Source organism: Azolla caroliniana, unplaced genomic scaffold (genome assembly GCF_043228905.1).
Source record: "Azolla caroliniana isolate FFs.n. ecotype wild unplaced genomic scaffold, voAzoCaro1.0.p SCAF_9, whole genome shotgun sequence".
NCBI classification, from domain to species: domain Eukaryota; kingdom Viridiplantae; phylum Streptophyta; class Polypodiopsida; order Salviniales; family Salviniaceae; genus Azolla; species Azolla caroliniana.
In genome coordinates, this window is record NW_028230444.1 from 5,292,761 (window position 1) to 5,318,443 (window position 25,683).

Below are 25,683 nucleotides of genomic sequence, written 5' to 3' on the forward strand. Positions count from 1 at the left end.
AGGAGGTTATAGTTCGCCATCATATCCATATGATCCATTCATATTTTTCCCTAACTTGAGAGAAGTTAGCTTCTGGGAGGGGTTTCACCCAAATTACTCCATTCTTAAGAAGAGGGCTTCCATGGAACACTTGTATATGTATGTATATATACATATATAGATATGTATAAATGTGTACATACATACATATGGATGTATATACATACCATCCATACGTATATGTATGTGTCTATGTATATATTATATATACAGATATCATGATGTACATGTGTACATACATACATATGGATATATATACCATCTATATGTATATGTATGTGTATGTATATATGTATATACATTATATGGTATAGATACACATAGCCATTCACATTCACATATACATATACATATATGATATACATATACTGTTATACATATATACATATCATATGTATATGTATATGATATACATATACATGTATACATGTATATGTATATGTATATGTATATGACATATATATACCGTATACGTATATACATATAAATTACAACTAATATGTACATATACATATACATACATATAAATGACGACTAAATGAAGGAAGAGTCTTGTGATCCTCTGTTCTGTTCTGTTCTGCTACCATGGTGTTCTCTGGATCTGCTCTGCTCCTTCCTCTGATGATGATTACGATGGTGCGCGTATCAGGTACACATCCATGTGCTCTTAACATCCTTTTTAAGTAAAGCAAGGCTTCTCGAGAGAGCAAGAGAGACTTTGCTTGCCTATTCTTTTCGTCTTAGGGTTTGTAAGCTTTTCTTTAGTCCTAGCCAGAAAAATAGAGAGAGTATTAGCGTGACAATGAATATATTCTAACGAGATGGGGACGGGCCTGGGCCTGGGCCTGACCACATGGTAGGAATTGAAGTTGGGCTTCCTCTGTTTTAGAGGGAGATTACTTATCTTCATACTCTCTGAGAGGTCCTGTTACTGGATTTCCGCGGATGATTATCAGGCATTATAAATTTCTCAGGTAGGTTTACAAATTTTGTTTTGTGATGTGATTAATGCATTTCCTCCATCGGAAAACCCAAACTTCTGTTTTTATAGATACAATATCCTTTTCCAATGGAAAAGATAATGCACACAACTCCATTTTAGCAAAGTATAATTTATTTTATTTTTTTCTAACACACAATTATGGTTGCAACCTCTTTGGGTCTACTAAGGCATGCGCTATAAAGAGTCTCTTCCTGTATTTCGAAAATTGAGTTTGTTGGAGGAGTTTGTATGAGATTGGCACATTGAATGATCTAGATTAGGATGCATTCCGGAACAGTGGCATATTCTTTACATTGGAGTGTAAAGTGCTCTTTACACATTAGATTTTGACAACACGGAAATTTGATTTACTCTTTATTTCTCTGTATGATCCATTCTCGATTATGAGATGCTGACTCCATTTATAGAGAAGAGAAAGATTGTTTTTCATGCTTTGAATGGATCATGTACTATTGGGTGCATGCTCCCTGACATTTACTGTAGATTTCCCAACATATCAGTTTGATGTGAGTCTGACAATACTCCAATTTTGTATGCATTGTATCTCCTTTACATTTGTTGGCTAGTGTGTTCACAAGGCATTGTTCAGTGTTCTTCATAGTCATGTTCTCCCGGAGTGCTCATCCACATTCCATCTTTTTAACCATTTGCATTATAGGAGAGCTTCCTACTCTTGTTTGTCTTCTTTATTTCATTGTGAAAATCCCAAGTTTGAATTTGATAGGCAGAGTGCCTAAATGTGTATATCTCTGTTGGTAAGGTTGTTTAATGGAGAATAGAAGGTCATATCTACATTCCATTGGGCCATCTAATAATTTAGCGACCCCAGTGAGAGTAGAAACCCAAGTCCATGTGTCAGTAAAATTAAGGCATTGAACATGGCCAAATGCTGTGAGAAAAAAGAAAAGAGAAAAGAAAATATACGTGAATGACTACTCTAGGCCAAGCCAAGATGTGCTTACGAAATAATGATAACAAATATGGGTAACTTCAGGTTTTCCATACTGAAAAAATAGAACCGCTAGGTTTTCTAAAGCTTCATGATAATGATGTTAATGAATAAGTGGCGCAACAAATGATATTGACTCTTGAGATGATTTTAAAAACATGAAGTGCATGACCACTATGTATGGGAACCATACTGAAGAAATAAAATCTCCAGGCTTTATAAGGATACACAACAGTGATCTTAATGAAGGAGGTGGCATTGCCATTGATAATAACTCTTGAGATGATTTTACAATTATGACATAACTATGTACAGTATGAGTAGTAGTAAGGTTGGCTGATGGTAGAGAGAGGCATGGGTTCTGATGAGCAAATAAAAAGAAAAATAGAATTAGAATAGAAATAAATAATGGTTAAATAAGCTCAGAAGAAAAACATAAATAATACGGTCTGGTGACAGAATCCGTTTTTTCCATCTGTATAACATTTATTTTCAATTAACTGATATCTAACAAGTAGACATGCTTTGATTGCATTTTTTTTTCACGTTTGTTCATCGTATTAACCACAAAGTCAAATTATTTTGTATGTTGATTTTGTGGCAGGTTTGCTTTGATCAAGGGCCATTTGAAGTGTTTATAGTGACTTATTCTTTTATTTGATTTTCTACCTCAATAGTTCTTTTTGCATTTTATCATCCTTAAAATCGAGCATATTTTGGATGTCTAATCTGCCCTTGAAAATTCAATTTGGAGGTTGGATGGTCTCCGAAGTTTCCCGAAGGCTCCAAATTGTAGACATTCATTGTTGCCACTTCTCGGCATGTGACAGATGGGATAAACAATTTGCGAAATTGGATACAGACTAATTTAAAGCCTCGTAAACATAAACGAGGCTCAAATCTTGAACATTCTTCCCTCAAAAATACCGCAAACATTCATATATATATGTACACATAGATACATATATATTTATATATATCTTTGTCCTTATTGGGCCATAAATAAGCTCCTTTATCTAAACATTTAACAATAATATAGTTATAAAAAATGGATTCTGGAGCTACAATAATCTCTCCAGAAACATCAACAAGGGTTTCTAAAGAGGATACTATGAGCTGTGAATTTGTGTCAGTAAGTGATACAATTCCTGTCTACGCTAAGGAGCTCATTGCAGGGGGTGCTGCGGGGGGTATTGCAAAGACGATTGTTGCTCCTCTTGAGCGTGTCAAGATTCTATACCAGGTGAATATTCCTTCTCAGCAATATAGTATCTTCCAACCAAGCATTTTATATCATTTCAATATATTAGACTACTATAAGGTGGGGAATGGGAATCGTGAGATTCAATTTTAGCCACCTTATATATAGCCCCTCCCCTTTCTGAACATTTTTGTTCAATGCAAAAGAGGATGTACAGCACAAGATTGCTTAAAACCTTGGAACTTTGTCTTGGTAAAATTGTGCTTTTAAATGCTGTAGTAAGAATCTATGGTTTCTATTATATCAACAATTGGTAATTAATCCATTGTTTGTGGTGCTAAATGTGGATTATATATATTTACCATATATTAATCTATTATGTTTTGGTTTTGGCATGCAGACAAGGTATCAGAAGTTTCAAAGTTTAGGAATTAGGCAATCATTAAGATTTATCCTCACTAAAGAGGGATTTCCTGGTTTCTACAAGTAAGTACCTGCATCAGTGGATTATATCTAACAAATGCAGCATTATAGAAAAGATAAAACACAAGATAATATCATGTTAACATATTTACAGGGGAAATGGAGCTAGTGTGATAAGAGTTGTGCCATATGCAGCTTTACACTTTATGACGTATGAGCAATACAGGAGGTTGATAATAGATCATTATCCACATGTATCACCTGGTGCATATGTAGACCTTCTTGCTGGTTCCATGGCCGGAGGGACTGCTGTCCTTTGCACTTATCCATTAGACTTGGCTAGAACTAGATTGGCATATCAGGTTCGATAGTTCTCTACCTACTCTTCTCTTTCTTTTGTTTTTGAAACTGCATGGTAGGGTATGTCATGTTACTTTATTGTCTTGTTGTGTATTGCATCATATCATATTGTATCGCATCACATTGCGTCACATCTCTCTCTCTCTCTCTCATTTAGGTCTATTTTTCTGGAAGATAGCAATGTTTATTGTACCTGATTTGACAGGTCAAGGATGTAGCTGCAAATACGACAGTTTATCGAGGAATTGGCCACCTTTTTTCCAAGACTTTGCAGGAAAGTGGGATACGAGGCTTGTATCGTGGAGTTGGTAAGCAACAAGAATTGTTGCATATTTCTCTTGGAATAAGACTGGATCACAGATGTTTATATTTTGGAATTTATCGGAAATAAACTCAAAATTAAAATGAATGGGAAATTTGTTTTTGCCCACCATCGAGTATGCATTTGAAACTGAGGGTTATTGTTGTAAATGGCAAACAAGTTCAGGGTGTTTTGGTGTTCTTCCTAGAATCCAACCTTAAAGAAATGCATTCCTTCAGTTTTCAAAATAAATTTGGTTTTAAAGATTATGTGAATACCCTTCTGAACTAGTGAAGCATTGAAGACTGGCATGCTCTCTCTCTCTCTCTGAAAGAAAAAGAATAGATATCTGATGAAGGAAAAGAAGAAGAAGACGATGAAGCAGTGGCAAAAGCAATAACAGAGGCAGATGTGTTCTAAGACTTCTTGCCCCAACTCTAGGACACGCCTTTATATACTAGCTCCTATGTAAAGGGGTTAGTATGCCCACAGAACCTTAGTCTTGTGCAGGCATACTAGCCCTTTTGCCTACACATCCTTGATGTTTTGTGTCCACACTCATGCCTAAGACTTCCCAGGATGGTCCTTGATACTACCAGGAGGACTGAATGATCAGTCATCTTCCTTGATAACAAAGTCTAGAAACACCTGAAACTCACACAGATTCCAAAGTAGCACAAAGGATGACCTTTCCAAGACACCAGAAATTGGTGGAAAGCACAATCCTCAACGTCTCTTGAATGTCTAGGATATGATCCAGTTCCAAGTTAACTGAAAGACTCTGCAGTTCCACATTACCATCCACCATCTTGTCATCTTGTCTTCATTTAGTAGACAATTCACCATCTATCCACCAACATGTAACACGGATGGATATGACTATTTGCCAGTTTCTATTTCTTTATCATTATCCATGGACCACGATGTCTAGGATATGATCCAGTTCCAAGTTAACTGAAAGACTCTGCAGTTCCACATTACCATCAACCATCTTGTCATCTTGTCTTCATTTAGTAGACAATTCACCATCTATCCACTAACATGTAACACGGGATGGATATGACTATTTGCCAGTTTCTATTTCTTTATCATTATCCATGGACCACGATATCTTGGAGACAGTTTAGGCAGCTTAATAGCGGAACCAATACGTGGTGTAACCCACTGCTCTTCTACCTGTAATGATCTTGGATTACATCTCGTGCTAACAAAATGTCTCTCTCTCCATATTGGGCCGGATATTTCTTTTTCCAATATGTATCATGACTCTCATATTGTATCTTGTGCTGACAAAATGTCTCTCTCTCCATATTGGGTTAGATATTTCTTTTTCCAATCCTATTAAATATAGACAAGCTGGCTGAACCCCATAATTTAGCTTGAACAGGGAAGACCTAGTTGTTGAATGATTCCCTGAGTTATATGAAAACCCAAGTACCAGCAAATAACTTTCTGAGTATGTCTTATAAACACCTGGTTAACCCTCTTTGTGTAATTATCAGTCTTAGCACGTCCTCTGCTACGAAATTTCAATTTAGTTCCTAGAGTCGCAAAGAGGCCAATAGTTTTGCGCAATGCAGAGATACACAATACATGTTGAATGAACAGATTGGCTACCTGTGTAGCGATTTTCATTTTAAAGAACTTCAGAATGTGGTGTATTTTATGGATTGTCCTCCCAACCTTAGGACAGTGCCTTTATATACTAGCTTCCTGCAGGGGGTACTATGCATGTCCATCCCCTTGCCCACAAAGCCTTAATGCCGTGTCGTCACACTCATATTCCGGAACATCTTAGTCTTGTCCTATGACACGTATGGTATGGTCGTGGCAAATTCTGGTTTTTGGAAACTGAGTTCTCCTGTAGATATCAATCATGTTTCAGGTATTTTGGTGTTTATTTTTAAGTTTTTTGATAAATATCCAACAAGTTTCAGGTATTTTGATGGTCAAACAGAAATTGGTAAAATCAGACTTAACATATAATGAAATGGTATTATAATCTATGTGAAAATTCATTGTTTTGGTATCTAAGAAGCTTTTCTTTACAGGTGCTACTCTATATGGCATGCTTCCTTATGCTGGACTAAAGTTTTTTATCTATGAAAAATTGAAGACCTCGTTGCCAAATGAATCTCAAAATTCGATTTTTGCGAAACTTGCATGTGGAGCCATAGCAGGGTTAACAGGACAAACAATCATATACCCACTGGATGTTGTGAGGCGGCAAATGCAAGTATGTTATATTGAGGCTTTTTATATTTAGAAAAAAAATTATACCACTAATTTGTTGGTGGATAAATACTGCCTAGTTTTTAAAAAATGACTGGATTACTTCTTTCTGGTGCAAAATTGATTAAGAGTATTTACGCTATTCAAATTTGAAAACCTTGGAGTATTTTGGTCAATATCCTAAATGTTTGAGGTATTTTAGTCTCATGATTTTGAGTTTTTTCATATCCATTATTTTTCCCTGGCTTTCTCCAATGTGGTTTGTGCGCTAGGTACAATCTGAGGCCAAATATAGGAATACATTGGATGGACTTCTTACAATTGTACGTACACAAGGCTTGAGGCAGTTGTACGCTGGCATTAGTATTAATCATATCAAGGTAGACATTATCAGGGAAAGAGAAATTAAATGAAATGAAGTGTTACTTTATTGTGTCTTCAAAACAAATGACAATGAGAGCAAGGAATTATACCTATATTTATAGTCAGGAATATATATCTATTACAAATTGAGCTATTAAAAATGAAATTTGTTAATTTTGTTAATAATATTTATACTGATCAGTGAATTTAACCTTTTCTTTTTGTGATGGTACTTGTAGCTGGTACCATCAGTCGCAATAGGATTTGCTACCTATGATGCTTTCAAAGGTATTCTTGGTGTCCCCCCTCGACAACAGGGAAGATGAAACACAATGTGACACTTGCAAAAGATGAACCTTCAATTCCGTGAATGTCGTTAAGGATGTTGATTGAGAAACAAAAGCATTAACACGAATGATGAGTTAATGCTAGTTGCAAGAATGACCCTTCAATGACATGCAGGTGTTCAATGACTTTGATTAAGGAATGTCACTACCACTACAAATGACTCTTAACTAAATTAAATACTAGAATAGTTGGTGGAAAAGGTGCTTTTGCCTCACGCAATTTTCTATGTTTGCATTTGATTCGGAACAAAAGAAATGGAAATTGTCCTACCATTGACTTTCTTCAACGCATGTTCTATCACTTACATTAAGGTAGTATACAGTGGAAGTTTATTATGTTTCAAGTGTTTCACGTCTGCATGGATGATAGCCTGGACAACCCTAGAGCATGGCAACTGAAATTTATTTTCAGTCTCCAAGTAATGACAAATTTTAATACTTCATAAATGGGTTCAAAAGACTATTTTAAAAAAAGATTGTATTGGCATAAACATACAACACTATGTTTTTGTTATCATCTTTTTGGGAAAATTATCAGAATATGTATTTCAAATTCAGAAAGTACAATTAGTTTGCTGCATTAAATAAAAAATTAAAGGCTTGTAATAAATCACACGAAAAAAAAGTTAAGATCTCTTACCTGAAAAGAATATGATGAGGTTTCGAAGATTTAGCATTTGTGATTATTAATAAATGTAATTTCTGCTGTAATTGGAAAGTGAGCATGAGTTGATTGGTCAAATTCTAATCTTAATCTGCTGCTGATTGTGTCAACTAGTGAGTAGACATTTCCTATTAAAAACTGGAATTTGGTAGCCTGGTTTCCAATTGGAAGCTTAAGTAGGTGCTTCATACATGGTTAGGATTCATGCAAACTAAACAAACACATGCACGAAGTTTGAAAATAAGGTGTATTTTCTGTATATGGACATAATTTTGTAGTTTTGTTTGTCATGTTTGGGATGTGGGATCCTTTTGCTGTGCTGTAATAACAATGAGATGCACTATTCAATGTGGAATATGAAATTCTCGACCATATTTTCTCTTCTATGGTTGCCATTCAGGTGAAAATGTAGGATATTTTGCTTCTTAGATAGTTAGGTTTTTGAGATAGGTATGATTTTAAAGAATGTGATATAAAAGCAATCTTTAGCTACGGAATGCTCTTGTAATGCAAGATTTTCTGAAAACAATCATGCTTTTTCACCATTAATCTCACAATTGGAAGGTCTAAGCTACATACGTACATTGGGGATCTTTTTGCTGTCCCGCAATAACAATGAGATGCACTATTCAATGCTGAATATGAAATTCTCGATCGTATAATAATGTGATACAAAAGCAATCTTTAGCTATGGAATGCTCCTGTAATGCAAGATTTTCTGAAAACTATCATGCTTTTTCACCATCAATCTCACAATCGGAAGGTGTAACCTACATACGTACATTGGGGTCTTGTACGAACATTGAAATTGAAACTTGGGTATGATGAGGTGTGGGTGAAATGTTTTAGTTAGTACAGATGGGGTAATTAGTTTTATGGTTTGATCTTGCATTAAATTTCCTCTTGGCTTAGAAAAACATCTAGCCTCTTCTTTGTTTTTCTCTACTGTTAAATAGTTGTGCACATTTTGATGAACATTATAAGAAAAAGTGTCAACAAAGGCCTTGAAATGTATGCACTAGGATTTGTATGTTCATAGTTTTTTTGTGAATTTCAATACATCAGTTCGATCAAATATGTTATAGTTAACTTTGTGAACATGATTCAACACAAATATGGATATTTTTTGCTGTAGCGATTCCATTTTGAATTGGTGTAGTGAAGTTACTTCAATATCAACGTTTTCTATGTATGCAATTGCGTTACATGGATATCGTAAACATTGGTTTTGCATGCATGCAAACATTGAATATCAAATTTGTTCAGCGAAATATCAATTAACATGTAATGTAGAAAGACCTCAAGAACCCATAGAAAGTTGTTTCAAAAGTAAAAAATCTCTTACTCATAAAAGATTTCCATATGTTAGTTTAGGATTGCAAAATTTCCTTAGTAGAACATATCAAATAAAATAAAACATGAAGAATTCTAGCATCTTTCTCCCATATATACCCCAAGGACAGGAAAAGACAACATGACAAGTTAGTTAGCTAGATGCATGGATTTATTTTGTGCTCAACTTTATTTGGGTTTAGTATGCATAATATAAACAACCAACATGTAGTCTACCACGTAGATAGATAGATGGATAGATTTTATTATCATCTTCGAAGATAGAATATGACCTATGAGACGGAGAGATGGAGATGGAGAGAGAACCAATCATGAAAACTAGAAACCGACATGTTACCATGTGAACATGCATGATGAGTGTGACGATACATAGTGTGAACCGAGACACGAAGACCCAAAACTGACATGTGACCTTGTGAACATATGCATGATGACTGAGACGACAATGTGAACCCAGACACGAAGACTAGAAACCGAGGTCCGACATGTGACCCCGTGAAAATGCATGATGACTATGAAAGGGTCCATAATTCTAAGCTTGGGTGTCAACTTTGTCCAAGAGAAAGGCATGAACAAGTCTTAAGGAAAAAACGTGAGCCCATAGCCTTAACACACACAGACATACACACATGTACATCATGCATATTCATACTCATTCATATACATATGATACATCCTAACCAAACACAGGCAAATAAAGTTGGTGTTGCTTGAAAGATGCAAAACAAGGGATTTAACCAAAAGATGGGGATGAGGTTAATGTTGGTGGTGGTGATGTTGGTGCTCTTGATGGATATGGTGGTCTTCCCGACAATGGCGAGCACTTTCATCGTGTGGCAAGGGCCGGGATGCAACAACGTGGCTCGATCCATCACCAATTGTGGTTGCTCCAACATTGCCTCGGACACACATGGCGGGTACCAGTTCACGTATTCCGGCCAGACGGCAGCCGCGTACAATGCAGCGGATTGCCAGGGAGTCGCGCAAACCCGATTTGATAGCTCGGTCCAAGATTGTAGGGCTTTCGGGTGGCAAAGCTTTTTTATTCAATGCTAGCTAGCTACCTAGCTAGCTTGGTGGGAGGCCTCTCTCTCTCTCCATAGATAGGAGTCAACAAGGAGGGTTTCCCAACATGTTATATAAAAGCCTAATGCCTAGATCTTATGAATAATCCAATGTTATCACATTTTCGTTGGTACGTTTTTACTTAGAATCGATAAAAAAAAACCGTTGTTGTTTTCCTTCCACACATGTTGTTCACAACCGTAAACTTCTTCTCTATGTTTTCCGATTTGAATCTATTTATGTGCTATTCTTTAGATTTGTCGTGTACATAAATAAGCAAAAAATACCGATGATTCTCATCTAATGACTTGAGTAATTTCATGGTTTGTTAGGGGAAATAGGTCTATCATGAGCCCTGGCTAGCCATGAGTATCCAAGCAAGTCACATACTGAGGGATTAGTAGCGAACTCCGCTAAATATGCAAAGTTGAACCTACTTATGTTTTTGTAGGGGAAATGGATCAAGTTTTGAATGTAGAGTCACTTTCCTCCATAGCTTGTGGAGGGATAGATATTAATTGCATAGAAGATAAAAATTACCATTTCTTTGAGTTCAATATCCCAAGTATGAAACAAAATTTGTCGAAATCTTATTTATTTGTGTATGTATGGTGCCAAATTTTGTGTATACATAAAGAGCTAATAATGAGAGTCATATAGCGAGTTACCCATGTACAATAGGGCCAATACAATGATGTTAACTTAAGAAACGAAAGGTAATTTATTGGTGTGATGACGTGTCACGAGGCTCGAGAGAGAAGATGTGATTGTCCAAGTGGCCAGTAGGGATACACTATAAGTCAATGAAATAGATATGCAAGGACCGTGGATTTTGAGCAGTTTAGGAGATGGCATATCAAGTGAGAGGCCCAATGATTCCTGCTTTTCATTATCGTGATGGACTAGTCCTCATGATCCTAATCCTCGTGATCGTGATGGATTCGTCGTAGTGATAACTTTGTCAAAGAGAAATCATGTTTGTGATTGTTTTGTCAAAGAGAAAGGAGGATGTTTTGTGATTACTTTGTCAAAGAGAGATAATGTTTGTGATTACTTTGTCAAAGAGAGAATGTTTGTAATATCGAAAGTAACTGGTGTGCAAGTGGATTAAACAATATTCCAATTTTGTGTACTAATGTTTTATCTTGTTAATTATAAGCTTCTTCAAACATGGTGCAGCCTATCACTAGTTTAATTCTCGCATGGTTTTATTGAGTGTTGGCATGCATAAGTTTCACCTCGTTGACAACACACCAAAGGTAACCCATGCACACAAGTTGACACAACTATCCATATTATTGTAGGCCTTTTTTTTTTTGTGTGTGTGTTGAAAACATTAATACACTAGTTACTAAGTTTGTCATAGAGCATTCCCCTACTTATCACTATGATAGCAAACCATGTATGTCGAGATTATAAGATGGTGGGATGTCCACACATATCAAACTTAAACAATGTTAGCACATTGTTTCTCATCGTTCATGGATAGTAACTCATGCAGGGCTCCTTTTCTTGAGTAGGAAGTTATCAATTTACTACCAAAGTCAATGACAAGTTTTAGCCAAGTTAACCATATAAACATCATGATATTATTTTGTTACTTCCCCTAAAGGGAGATCTTGGACACTCGTTTAGAATTTTATTACCCTCCAAGTTGTTTTTGTTTGTCTTGATTCGATTTAAGTTTGAATTGTCTAAGTTGATTGTGGCATTTCTATTTGCATACATTTAGTTTTATATATTCCATAGTGATTCATGGTAGTTGCTTGATGTGTCTCTCTCCATGTAAGCAATCACAGACATACCAATCTATTATCGAAGTTCTAGTTTGAACTATGAACATGGCAATCTCATGAAGGAACTCCAAATGTTTTAGATTATAAATTACCTTAAATTGTTCTAGCCATACATGATCTGTAAGTCAAAATCTATAAAAAAAAACAATTCAATAACAAAGGTCAAGTGTTTGCATATATTTATTTAGATCCATGTGCAATCACTTATATCTAGAGCATCGAGATGGGAATATCTTGAATAAGAGTCTTTGTCTTTGGTACAATAACCACGAGGACTCCATCACTATTATAGCTATTTATCTTGTTCATTTTCACATTGTTGGGAAGTTGAAATTTTCGAACAAAAATGCCATTGGGCCTCTCTTTGGCATGCCATGTTCCAACTCGCTCAATACCACCCGTGTGTCTCCCAGTCACTTGGAATGTATCCCTACCAACAACTTGGACAAACACGTCTTCACTCTTGAGTCCTGTAACATTATGACATTGCAAACTTTTTGGACTTTCTAGTGAAATCACTACAATTTGATTGTTTATCGTCTTGTTGAATGTTGTTAACATTAGACTTTAGATCTTTATTAAGTTCAAAAAACATTTGAAATGCTGATATTTAGCTCTATTTGAGAATGGTAAACTTAACCCCACCTTCAAGTTGCAATTGCTTGAGATGTATGAAGGGAATGTCTAGTTCTTATTAAATATTTATTATTTTCGATAAAAGAAAAACAATAACCAAAACAATGGTTTTGGATCAACATTAGAGAAAAGTAAAAGACATTATTTTGGGCAATGGAAAGAGAGATGATCCGCAATAACAAAGAAAATTTAAGATAAACATTGAAAGACTATCATAGATTAAGGATTCTTAGTGTTAATAAAATCTATTGTTTAGGGATCCTCACAAGAAAAGGAAGTTTAAAGAGACATAAAGGTATCATGCCCATATGTAAATGAATAAAAAGGCATTTTGGTTTCACACCTGGGACATTGAACTTGAAGATGTGGAAATCATCATCTTCTAGCCAATCAGTGTCTACACCTCCATAGGTTTTGGTAGAGAGGGACTCTACATTCAAAATACGAGACATGACTTTATGCAATATTGCTCTTAGAAATGCCTTCCCCCACCTCTATTGTGCCTTTCATTGATAACCTTCCCTTGCCGTATTTATACTAAGCTCTTAATTGTTTGTTTTTCACTCCACCTTGTTACTTTATTGAACTCGGTATATTTTATCAAGCATTCTCTTTCTATTGCAATGTGTCTTCTTCTTATAGCCCCGCTTTAACATACGTACCTACTACCTACTCAAGGTTCATGTTGGTTTTATTTACGCAAATTTCGTTGTCTTACCTTTTGTAGACTCTAATTTGTTTGACACTCTATCAGGTACATGCTTTTATGATGAGGAGTGTGTAAAATGTCATCGACATTTCTATTAACCAAGGGTTTTTCTAAAACTACAAATGGATATCTTTCATATAGCAAAGGGCATTTCTATCAATCAAGGAACTACAAAGGGATACTTTTTGTTTTCATGTACTAATGAAAATTTCTATCAACCAAGGATTTTTCTATCACTACAAAGGGATCATTTTCATATAGCAATTATTTTTGCAGCTTTGCTATTTTCTTTTGTTTGTATGTCTAGACAATAAATATGTAAATCATTCCCATAGTCTCGGTGCTCCAAATATCTGAAATTTGTATTTTTGTAACTTCAGTTTTTTGTTTGTTTGTACATCTTGAATATCTGAAATTTTAAGTAATGAAAACTATTAGGAATAACATTAGTTTCCTTTTTGACTCATTTGGATAAGGGAATATGTTCGGTTGACACCTTGGTCCACATTTATCCACATAGTGTGACATTCATTTTCCAAATTTAGTTGACATAGAAGTCTCAAACTTGTGAAATCTTAGAGTGGCTTTGAGATGAAACGCTCTCTCAAACATGCCTTAAAAAAAACGAGGGGAACTTGATACATTTTAACATGCCACATTTTCAAAGATGTGATAAGAGATGGCCTCGAAGTGCTTTCGATATAACTACAAAGAATTAAACTTACTGACGTAGCTTAAGATTTTCGACATTTTGTAGTAACAAAAGCAATATATTTTCTTGCCAATTTTTATGAAGGAATGAAGGCAAATTCAAGCATTATAGTTTCCCTTACAATACGGATAATTAAGATAAAAAATGAAGTAGGTTTTGATACACACCTTCATAGCTACTTTACATCAATTTGACAATCCCATATATTTACATACAAAGGTATATATGCCTCTCGTCTATCTCAGACTCATAACATCTTAGTTTTCTTTTTGCAAGTCTTTTATGCCTCTTTTATACCTTTCAATTGTTTTCCAACATGCGTGGCTATCCACATGCATTCCCATATTAAAGTTATGTGCCCTCTCATTTTATACCACTCATTCCATTGTAGTTTTCCCTCTGCGCGTGTTCTTCTTTAATGCCTTTTTCAACTTTTGTCAATTGTTTGCCCTACAAAACCTACCTTTTTGTTTGCTGCAACTTGCTTTACTCTTAAGGCTACCTTATAAAACATCCTAGTAAGTTCCACGGATTAGTATAAAACATCCTCGTAGTTCCACGGATTAGTAGCAAAAGAAAATTATCTTAAGTTTACATCATGACACTAAATATGTAATATATTGTCCAATCAATTGGAGTCATGGTGTGAAGAAAAAGAAGAATCATGAAGTTCTGTTATTTAAAAGCGCAAACCGTTTTCACAAAATCCAACATCATTTATATAACATTCCAAACAGGTCATTGATGACAATTATCAGAGTCATTACAAGTATTCCAAATTGATTATTCTCTCTATGGATTATACAAAAATATTTTCTCCATGCAAGTAACTAGAGATTCTCTGCGGAATATACAGAATATCTGGCATCAATCATATAGATAACAAAACTCTAGACTATGTTTTGTTCATCGCAGTCATGGAATTGGCCATCATTGGCTAAAACAATGACAAAAACAAAACCGGACATTTGAAATGAGAAAGAATACAAATGGCCCAGGCCTGATTCTGAAAAAAATAAATGAGTCAAAAGGCATCGTGGTACAAGAGAGAAAGAGAGGGAGACTCCTTAGAAGCTCAATTTTTTATGTATATATATCTCATCCTAATACATATTCTGTACAACACATAAAATCGTGACCTTCCCATGGAATGAATGAGAATCACATTTGCTTACCGGCCCCCGAAATTACAAGGTCAAAAATCTTCTTAAGGTTGGGAAGAGTATGGCGAGGCCCGACACTCTCAGCTCCAAGGTAATTAAGAACTTGCTCAAGATCCTGCCATCAAATATCCCCCTTTATTGTTACAACATTAACAATAACCCAATGTAGTAAATAATCCAAGTTTTTTATTTGTCACATTATGGATTCAACTACCGCCCTCTCTATCAAAAATTTGCATGTACATAATTTGTTAGATTTGTAAAAAAGAAACGTTTTATTAGTTATATGATGCAAAATACTTTTAAAAATGTTTCGGGATCAAAAAACATGTTTTTTTATGACTATAACCCCCTATAGAGCACAATTGATGCAATGGCAATAAGCTTGGAGCCACAGGTTCGGGGATAATTTGTCTACAAAACCCCAAATTTAGACACTTTACAGTAAACACTTTCTAACCCTGAAGACATTGTATTTGGCCACAAAATTTTGAAATGTCTCAATGAATCCATCATAGACTGAATCCAAAGAATTTTGATGGAGATGGTCTACAACTTACTTTATTTAGCAAGAAGACAGCATATGCTGATCTTGTGGTATCTTGCCCTTCAGAAAAGAGAGGGAATTCAGTAACAGTTTTGCGGTTGCTTCCAAGATTTGAACCTGTTCCATTTGCTCCACCATTGAAATATGGTTCTGATGCTGGTGCATTATCTTGTATATAAGAGCGTGAAGCACCTAAACGCAAGGGATAACGCAAGGGTATATCCAAATAAGCAGCTAGCAATGATAAAGCCTGAAAAACAAAAGCACTGAAAGCACATTAAATGCATACCATGCATAGAAAATGGGAAGTAGAGTACATGTTTGATATACACATAAGTTTTTCTTGTTCAAAACTGTTTTCTCTTTTTTCTCTAAATAGCAGCATTTTGGGCAATAAAGAAAAAAAGTCCAAAATATTTCTGAGGTTTGTTGCTTTCATTTGTTAGCATGCAGCTTCATGGCCTTCTTAGAATGTATGTACATAACTCACATGTGCAACATAGCCCAATGCTGTTGCTGACGCCTCATGGTCAGTGGGTTCATTGTAAAGACCAGGTTTCATGTTAAGAGGCGCCACTACATGCAAGCCTCCAATGGTCATCGGGAGAATATCCATCTTTTCCACATACTGAGCATCTATATTTGAAGAACCTGGTAAGTTCACGTGCTAATTATTAAGAAATAATCCTACCAAAACAAGGTTTTATGTATTGGGGTTGCAATCTTCAGGAAAAAGGTACCCTAATTACTGAAATGCTGGTTGAGATTTTGATGTTCCCAGTTGAATATACTTACTGAACGGTATAAAATCCAACATTACCATAAAATTGTTGCTATTAAATCCTATGAATTTGTGGTATTTTCAATCAATTAGGTTCCCTCATCCACTAAAACATCAGTCAATTTGTTCAGCTTGCCAATCAGAACATATAAATAGAGAAAAAGTATGAGATAAGCATTTATATTTTCTACTCAAAATCTCAATAACTTTGGTATTTCCTCATAATTTTCTATCCTTCCATGCATGAGAGGATGCTGAATTGATTTATAAAGAAGCATCTCTGCGCAGTATTGTGGTGATATTAGGTTCATATCTCACACCTATAGAATATTACATTGAAACACGTACAAATTTCTACTAGGTATCTATAATTTATAAACAGTGTGTATGTCTTATGTGTGCATGTACTGTGGATTGTGGATGTAGCACTCTTGGTGCATACGTCATCTAGGTACCCACAGTATCTACATAATGACACATTTTTCTCACCTCTATCTTGCATTACTTTATTTGCTGCAGTTGGAACAGATGGAACAATTCGATAAAGTGCCGCAATTTGAGCAACCATCAATAGTCTCCTTGAATTGATCGCACTTTGCAACCGTGATAGCCTTCCCTTCCCCCCTTCACCTTCTAACAGCTTACATTGATCCTTTAGAAACGCATACAAAGACAATTCATTAGCACTAGTAAAGTATCATTGATAATTACCCAAATTGTACACAAAAACAAAGATGCAATGTTACATGATAAGGTCAATTTGAAATACTTCAACTATACATAGTCATTTCATCAAACATTAGCTCTAGGAAGTAAATCACATTAAGAATTCATTTATTCACAGAAAACAAGCATACAAACATTGAGAGCTCAGTGAAGGGAATAGTTCTAACCATAAAACTATGTTTTGATCAACCCCAAAATAATTTACAATTTAGCATGGCCTTAAGGAAATATCAGAAACAAACGAAGTCTGAGACAAGAAAAAACACAAGGTGGATTCAACACTTAGTGCTGTATCAAGTAAGAGATTATGTGGATCATACAGTGATACATTCTGTTTTCTAGCTTTAAGAGGTTGAGTCATGGCACATAGTGTTTATGTTAATTCTTCATTAGTGGATTAAATTATGATATTAACATAGTTAAACTGCTTCAAAACATTGCATTGATTTTATTCATCCATTTAACAATAGCAGTGTATGCAGCTATATGGCTACACTAGCAGATGTCGTTAAAACATTCTCAATTTATTGATGAAATGCTTGATTTAACAATAGATTATTGATTCGGGTGGGTATTTTTCTTAATAATAGAAATGAATAATTCAAGTTTTTCAATAAAATTGTAGCTTGGAACCATTCAGAAAAATGAATGATATTCCAGTGATTCCTTAAAATTGACATTAATTCTAGGCTGCATGAGTAGATGTCTACTCATACTCATCATACATAATCCACTATAATCACTATGATTCCAGTACATAAATGGGAGCACATATAGAGTCTTCTAGTATAAAAAATGAGGAGTTAAATCATGAGTCATAACTAAGATCTTGTTTCACCATATCAATTGTTCCCACTTCCACATGTGGATTAAAATGTCAGGATTGTCTTATGAAACATACCTACACATCCTCAAAGATGCTTTGTACAGGGTCCGATTATATATTCACCATGATTCATACAACTCCAGATGATGCTTATACTTTAGAGGGATACTAGATAGTTTGGTAAATTAGAGTGACAAGTCGGGACTAATACCATGGCTTAAATTTTGATGAGCAATAGTCAAACTTTCTAAGTCATGTATCATATATCATTCTACATATGGACTATGGAAAATATTCTTTCAGTCTTAACACATTATATCTCGACAGAATACATGATTCGTGATTTGGTGTTTCCTTCATGAACTATGAAATGGCATGTTACATTTCATGATTCATCATCCTTAACTAAGACGGGCTGAGAGATGTCCATTACAGATAAGTTTACTAAACTTCGATCTTTTTTCCTTTATAATCTCTAATGGACATCTAAGAAACACCTTCAAGAAGCTCAAATGAAGATACTGTGTCTCAGAACTCCAAACCATGATTCATCATGTAGCAAAAACTAAAGATGTCCATCTCCAAAGTAGTATAAAAAGGAAATATGTTTCATAAGATGACGGATTCGGGAACAAGAACAATGAATCATGAATTTATGTTTGGCTCTTGGAAGAGTATAGCCTCCTACAGTAGTTGACTTTGCAAACTGTTCTAGACCTTTTTTTAATTTCAGTAATGTTTTACCCTCCTTAGTTTTTATGTCCACATATAGGGATCAAGGGACAAGAAGACCCTTGGTCTTGCCAATGCCAGTTCTGAGGGTTACCCAAGGTCAATCCTCTCAAGTTCTAGTTCTTTCCATGAATCTTTGATTGTGTGTGTGAGTGAGTGTGTGTGTGTGTGTGTGTGTGTGTGTGTGTGTGTGTGTGTGTGTGTGTGTGTGTGAGAGAGAGAGAGAGAGAATTTGTGAGCATTTCCATGTCCCTGAGAGATACAAACCATTTCTAAGTTCTATTTCTCCTAGAAACAGCAGCAGGACAATAACATGTAATATCAACATTGAATGAATGAAATCAGATCATGTAGAACTACCTGCAAACGACTTTGAGCTGCTTCCAGAGATCTGGCCCCAACAAAAAGAGAACGAGCAGAAGACAGAAATTTGTCTTTTGTAATAGCTAAATCTTCAGATTTCTCTTGCAAAGCCACCTTGGCATTCTCCAATGCCAAATCTCTCGACTTAAGCTTCATTTTCAAGGCTTCCAGCTCATTGATCCGATGTAATGAAAGGTTGTGTATCTATCATCACATCAGTTGGAAGTCTTAGATCGAAAAAGATGTTTGAGCAATACCAATGGAAATACAATGAATTTACAATATATTAATGACGAAGGAGAAATAGGTTTATTAGAATCAATAAATATGTTTGTATGACCAAAATAGCGGATATGCTAGGCATTGCATAAGTGCCAAGGTAAATAACTCCCACAATAAGTTTTAGATCATTTCCACTTTAACCTCATTTTCCTTGGGTGTTCAAGATTAAGATGCACGAGCCCACTTTCCTCATGCTCATATTAATGCGGAGAACATAGTGGGAAGTTTTATCTTTCCTCATTGAAAGACAACAAGAAGTTTAAGACATTTTCCCAATGTGAGAAAAAATTCATGTTGCCACTGGTTCTGCTATAGTGAACATTATCATCTTCATCAGGCGAGGCTCCATAAACATAGCTATGTAAGGATTGATTATGTTTCCCCATTTATATGTATGTATGTGTATATATATATATATATATATATATATATCACACTTAAATTTTAGACATTTTCCCATCACAACACTTCCCTTACTGTCAAGGTTATCTTCCCCCATTATATCATAAAACTTTTGACATTTTTCCATGTGCTACCCAATTGAGAAAGAGATAGTATGAGAATATCATTATGCTAGATGTCTGAATTCGAAATGCTGCCAGAATTATAGCATGAAAACGCCCAAAGGACTTCTCTAGTTGACCTTCTCGTGTAAGCCAATGAAATACTCGTAATGAGAGCAATGAATCACCCACGAAATCTCATAATGTTAAGACGTTCAAATCCCAAAATGCAGCTGGAACTCTGTCTGAAAACGCCAGAAAGACCCCTTATTGGATCTTCTCAACAAATAATGAAAATATACATCGTGAAAGCAAAGAAACACCTAATATGAAAATAAAAACAGGGACATGGTGCACAAATGCCCAAGAGACTTCTTTTATTGGATCTAACAAACCAAATGAAATACACATAATGAAAGAAATTTTGATATGAGACGTCATCATTTTTGAGATCCAGAACTGAAAATGCGGAATCATCGGGTACAAAAATGCCTACAACTCTATCGTTTTGGTGGATCTTATCAAGCAAACAATAAAAATACAAAAGAAGACTGGGAGGCAAAGAATTACATGCAAAGAAGACTCCAACTTCTTGGAAAGCTCTTCTCCCCGGGCACGCAATTGTGAAATAACTGAATCCGACCCACAAAGCTTTGCAAGGGTGTTTTGGAAATCTTCCCACGGAATAACCTTAAGCTCTGGCTGATCTTCATAAATGGTGAGAATTAGGGTTTCCTCTTCTGGGATTTCATCTTTTAAGACTTCTTCCCTTTGAGTTTCGTCGTTTAGGTTTTCTTCAGACAAGGATGAAATTAGGTTTTCGTCTTTCAGATCTGATTGATCTTCAAATAAGGGGGAAATTATTTCTTCTTCTTTTTGGGTTTCTTCAGATATGGGTGGAATTAGGAGTTCTTCTTCTTCTTTGACTTCAGCTATGTCGCCCGAGATGGGTGAAATTAGGGATTTTCCTGTGTCTTCTGATAAACCATGAGGGATTGGAATTAGGGATTGCTGTTCTTCATACCTCTTTACTTCACAACCCACCAAATCTGAATCCCGATCTAAATCGCCCATTGGATGACCCCTAGAGCCCATGTGAAGAAGCTCAAGGGGAGGAGGAAGGCATGAAGATGAAGGAGCTCATCGCGCTTCATAGTTTTCTTTCCTTCTTTCTCTCCTCCCCGCTTTCCACTTCAGTCAATCGATGTGTTTTGCAGGGTCTGTGTTTCGTTTTTCCTGCGTATGACCTAATAATAAGCAGGCAAGCAAGCAAGCTGAGAGATGCTTGCTTTTGCTCTCTGTTTTTCCATTGTCTTTCTTCTTCACTACATATATGTATCAGTATATATGTATCATGTATGTATGTATGTATGTATGTATGTATGTATGCGTCTGTGTGTGTGTCTGTTTATGTATGTAATAATATGCATATGTATGTATGTATGTATGTATGTATGTATGTATGTTGTATGTATGTTGTATGTATGTTGTATGTATGTATGTGTGTGTGTGTGTGTGTGTGTGTTTATGTATGTATGTATGTATGTATGTATGTATGTATGTATGTATGTATGTATGTATGTATGTATGTATGTATGTATGTATGTATGTGTGTATGTGTGTATGTGTGTGTGTATGTATGTGTGTGTGTGTGTATGTATGTATGTGTGTGTGTGTGTGTGTGTGTGTGTGTGTGTGTGTGTGTGTGTGTGTGTGTTTAAGTATGTGTGCTATGTATGTGTGCATGTATGTACATAATATACATATGTAATCATCGATCTTCATTTCAACTCTAATTACAAATTTGGCCCCATGCATCCCCCTCCTCATGTTTTACACTGAGAGAACCTGAGTTCGATCCTCACCATGCGCAGTTGCAAGCCCACTCTCACTCTCGTCCATCTCAATCTATATGCCTATAGAGAGAGAGAGAGAGAGAGAGAGAGTCCAACAATTCCTTGGTGTGATCTTCCCTACATTCTATGCCTAAGCATTTATGAGATTCGTCTTGCGCGCCCAAAGGACAAGGGGCTTATAAGCGCACGCACGCTCACACATACTTTGTAGTAAGTTCATGTGTGTGTGTGTGTGTGTGTGTGTGTGTTCGTGTCTATACTTTGCAGTAAGTTAGTCATGGTGGTGTTCTCTTCTTTCCTAATGAAAGCCATTATTTAGAGAGAGTGAGTGAGTGAGTGTGAGTGAGTGTGAGTGTGTGTATGTGTGTGTGTTGTCTGCAGGGGGGATTTGTGTTTGTGTGTAATTGGACACGTTAAAAATGCCGATGATTGCATGTTGTGCTACAAAATTAAATATGATGAGATTGTGTGTCGTTAATTAATGATCGTGTGCATGAGATTTATATAGTTACAACTTACAATGAAAATAGCAATGAAGAAACCAACAATAAATCATATGTGGATTATCCATAATATATATATATATATTCTTGATATCCATGCACGGATATAATTTTGGATATTCCAAATGTTCATTCTCTTACCTCCACTCCAACTGCCAAACAATAAGATTACATAGTTAGAGTTGAAAACACGAAGAGGGGATGCGTATGCCATAGACGAAACTTGAAAGGAAAACATGTTATCGATGTAGAAACAAAACAAAAAATAAAACGCGTGATTTGCACATTCCACGCCTAGCTCCAAAAAGATGGATAACACAATAACGATCATCGGTATATAAAAATATATAATGATACATCAACAACAAAATGAAGTCACCTTTGTGAATAAGTGATATGTTGACACATTATCACAAGCAACTGGGTTGAGGTTAGCTTATGGAAAAGAGAAGGCTCGCAAGTCTCCTAATAGATTTCATGGCTTGTCCATGCCTACTAGATTTCCATTCCCATGGTAGAGTCATGGTATTCACCTTTCTTGTCCATTCAATTGCAATATCTATTTCACTTCAACACACTCTCATTCAAAATCTGCAAATTCTTAAATCTCCAGATTCACTTTTATGCATTAATGGTATTGAATTGAAAAAGGATCTAAGCATTTTGTAAAAATTCCACACTAGAATTTCAAGTCTTAATTTTGTATGCCCATTGAAGTGGGCTTGAAAAATATGTCGATGAATTAGACTTGGCATTTAGCCTAGTTCAACGATTGGTTCAGATCCAAGCAATGTGGGTTAGGTGGCAAGAGGCTCGGTTCGGTGTCTACTCCTCAATTGTCAACGGGTGGGGCCACTAAGAACTTGAACTAGGGAATATGGCTTTGAAGATGGCGTTGTCGTTGAAAAGTTACGGAATTTTTGTATATGTGAGATGCCACATTATCGTGCATCGGAAGATCTTTTCCTTCTTGGTTTTGTGTGAATGTATTATATGAGTTAGTACTAATGTGTTTATATTTTGTTGGAAATGAGGGGTATTTGGGGAGAATAAAGTTTGTGCTAATGTATTAGGGAAAAGTACCGGGATACCCTTGGAAGTTTTTCTATTTACCAGAATGCCCCTAGAAGTTCCAAATTTACCAAACTACCCCTATATCCAAAAAAATACACTTTATAAAGCAATTATACACTCAAATCTACAAGCCCTATTTACCAGAATACCCTTCAAACACAAATTTCTTTACTTAAGCGATTCTTTAGGTCCTTTGTACCTAACAATGTAGTCTTTCTTTTCTTTCTTGTTCATTGGGTTGATCAATCGTCTTCATCATCAGGATATGGGGTTACCTTGTGCATTATTAGATATTTTGTTGAGTCGATAGATATATTTGATTTTGTGAATATTTTTGGAATTACACTTTTTGTAGACGGATCAAAATGAACATGTAATTATTACATTTCGATAATTAATTTTGGTTTGCAAGTATTTTTTAAATTGAGGAGATTTAGTTGTGATTGCATTTTGCTAACAAATTTTAGTGTAAAATCATGAAATTTGGTTTAAGATAGCATTTTAATAGCAAAGTGTTCTGTGAGATTTCGTTTAAAATGACATTTTGGTAGCAAAGTTTTTCGTGAGATTTGGTTTAACATTTTGGCCGCAAATTGTTTGTGAATCCGCAAATTCATGGATTTTGGCTTCAAAATGGCATCCCAATGGTAAATTTTGGTGTGCGATCAAATGTTTTGGTTTTAAGATTAAATTTTGGTCACTTCAATCACAAATTTTGGTTTTATGGGATTAAGCCAATATAACTCGGTGTAAATTCATAGAATTGGATTTTAAGGTGACCTTTCAATTGAAATTTTTGATATATAACATAATTTTGATAATTTAGTTTGATTTATGATGTATTTTGAAAAATAAAAAGTGGTATAAATTGGTCAAAATAGGTATATAGTGGCATTATGGTAACTAAGTTTAGGTTTAAGGGTACTTTGGTAAATAAGGCTTGTAGATTTGAGTGTATAATTACTTTATAAAATGTATTTTTTTGGACATGGGGGTAGTTTGGTAAATTTGGAACTTCCAAGGGCATTCTGGTAAATAGACAAACTTCCAGGGGTATCCTGGTACTTTTCCCAATGTATTATTGGTTTTCTTTGGGCTAGTTTCTATGGGGAGTGTGTGTGTACGTAAATTTGGAGGAGAAGCACCACTATTTTTTAATTTTTTGCATGCACCTATCCTTATCGTTATATGGGCGCATGATGCCACTGAATTGTTGTATGACGTGCTCATACATATTTCCTAATTGCTTCATTGTCATTGCTTATGTATCGTATCTCATATTTTTTCCTCCATTACCCCTAGCATGTTTCCAACCCTTTACCTTATTGTGCAAATAGTTGGCTCTTATTACATGGTCTTAACCTTAATCTCCTTAATTTTTATTTCAAGCCTCTCTTTAACCATAATCCAGTTTTAAATGTAAAATTTGACGTTCTTGCGCTATTTCCATTTGCACACACCACATCACGACAACAAGTTGATCGTGTAGCCTTGCACGAGAGAATGATTTCGTCAGTTCCACAATACAACAAGGGTGTGCTCTCGTAAAGAGTTTTGACAAGGACTTCTCGTGCATGTAGCCTTTGGGGGAGAAACTAATTTTCTTTTGGGGCTTCATGGGGTTTTCATTCCTCATGTCCCCTGTTACACTTCTTCTTCGAGCTTAGAGAAGTTGTGATTAAATTGTAAAGCAAAATACGAGGACATTGTAATAAAAGCATGCAATTTACAAAGTAAATAATTCCAAAGCAACCACGTGGTTTTCTTTTAAGTTATTGGATTCTAATCCTCGCATGAAGCGTTTTTACACATGAGGTCTTCTTGACTCGTGTACTTATTATGACGTGGCAAAGCAACCTCGAATGATTCTAATCCTCGCGTGAAGCGTTTTTACACATGAGGTCTTCTTGACTCGTGTACTTATTATGACGTGGCAAAGCAATTGATGAGGCGACAAACTATTCTGCGGGCATTACAAGCTTTTGGATTGTAAATGAGCTCTAGAGGCATAAACACTACCAATGTGATGTGTCCACCCACAACGCATAACGTAACAATCATGGCCACTCCTTCAACTTGCCATTCCTTTACAAGTGTCTTTACAATAAGGGTTGTGCCGATGCTCCACTCTCCGATTTTAATTGCAATGTCATTAATCATACACATGAAGCCAT

The 25,683-nt window shown here is 35.6% G+C and overlaps 3 protein-coding genes across 5 annotated transcripts; 1 reads left to right on the forward strand and 2 right to left on the reverse strand.

The window, feature by feature from the left end:
• Positions 1-573: 573 nt before the first annotated feature.
• LOC147860004 (mitochondrial carrier protein CoAc1-like) lies at positions 574-7,749 on the forward strand. The gene is made up of 8 exons (XM_087324753.1): positions 574-688; positions 2,596-3,234; positions 3,593-3,678; positions 3,770-3,977; positions 4,181-4,283; positions 6,328-6,512; positions 6,781-6,888; positions 7,111-7,749. Exons 2-8 carry the CDS (start codon positions 3,040-3,042, stop codon positions 7,195-7,197), a joined length of 972 nt encoding a protein of 323 aa, XP_087180879.1. The 5' UTR covers positions 574-688; positions 2,596-3,039; the 3' UTR covers positions 7,198-7,749.
• Positions 7,750-12,217: 4,468 nt separating this feature from the next.
• LOC147860005 (17.6 kDa class I heat shock protein 1-like) lies at positions 12,218-13,249 on the reverse strand. Its single transcript, XM_087324208.1, has 2 exons — positions 13,076-13,249; positions 12,218-12,566 (listed from the first exon to the last, which is right to left on the reverse strand). Exons 1-2 carry the CDS (start codon positions 13,182-13,184, stop codon positions 12,307-12,309), a joined length of 369 nt encoding a protein of 122 aa, XP_087180334.1. The 5' UTR covers positions 13,185-13,249; the 3' UTR covers positions 12,218-12,306.
• A 1,664-nt stretch (positions 13,250-14,913) lies between these two features.
• LOC147860006 (UV radiation resistance-associated protein) lies at positions 14,914-21,295 on the reverse strand. 3 transcript variants are annotated; one of them, XM_087324597.1, is made up of 6 exons: positions 20,647-21,295; positions 19,289-19,495; positions 17,134-17,296; positions 16,354-16,514; positions 15,877-16,055; positions 14,914-15,431 (listed from the first exon to the last, which is right to left on the reverse strand). In XM_087324597.1, the coding sequence occupies exons 1-5, from the start codon at positions 21,169-21,171 to the stop codon at positions 15,882-15,884; spliced, it is 1,230 nt and encodes a 409-aa protein (XP_087180723.1). In that variant the 5' UTR covers positions 21,172-21,295; the 3' UTR covers positions 14,914-15,431; positions 15,877-15,881. The 3 variants fall into 3 exon arrangements, with proteins under 3 accessions (XP_087180723.1, XP_087180722.1, XP_087180724.1); XM_087324596.1 differs by having other exon boundaries at positions 15,877-16,113; positions 20,647-21,291; XM_087324598.1 differs by lacking the exon at positions 16,354-16,514.
• Positions 21,296-25,683: the final 4,388 nt, after the last annotated feature.

What these genes read in the sequence shown, in the direction of transcription:
- LOC147860004 (XM_087324753.1), top strand. Translation starts at nt 3,040, where the DNA reads ATGGATTCTGGAGCTACAATAATCTCTCCAGAAACATCAACAAGGGTT. An exon ending in GTGTCAAGATTCTATACCAG is followed by an intron (nt 3,235 to 3,592) that starts GTGAATATTCCT and finishes TTTGGCATGCAG; the next exon opens with ACAAGGTATCAGAAGTTTCA. An exon ending in TTAGTATTAATCATATCAAG is followed by an intron (nt 6,889 to 7,110) that starts GTAGACATTATC and finishes TGGTACTTGTAG; the next exon opens with CTGGTACCATCAGTCGCAAT.
- LOC147860005 (XM_087324208.1), bottom strand. Translation starts at nt 13,184, where the DNA reads ATGTCTCGTATTTTGAATGTAGAGTCCCTCTCTACCAAAACCTATGGA. An exon ending in CTTCAAGTTCAATGTCCCAG is followed by an intron (nt 12,567 to 13,075) that starts GTGTGAAACCAA and finishes ATAATGTTACAG; the next exon opens with GACTCAAGAGTGAAGACGTG.
- LOC147860006 (XM_087324596.1), bottom strand. Translation starts at nt 21,171, where the DNA reads ATGGGCTCTAGGGGTCATCCAATGGGCGATTTAGATCGGGATTCAGAT. An exon ending in AGTTGGAGTCTTCTTTGCAT is followed by an intron (nt 19,496 to 20,646) that starts GTAATTCTTTGC and finishes ATGTGATGATAG; the next exon opens with ATACACAACCTTTCATTACA. An exon ending in CTGTCTTCTTGCTAAATAAA is followed by an intron (nt 15,432 to 15,876) that starts GTAAGTTGTAGA and finishes ATTTGATGGCAG; the next exon opens with GATCTTGAGCAAGTTCTTAA.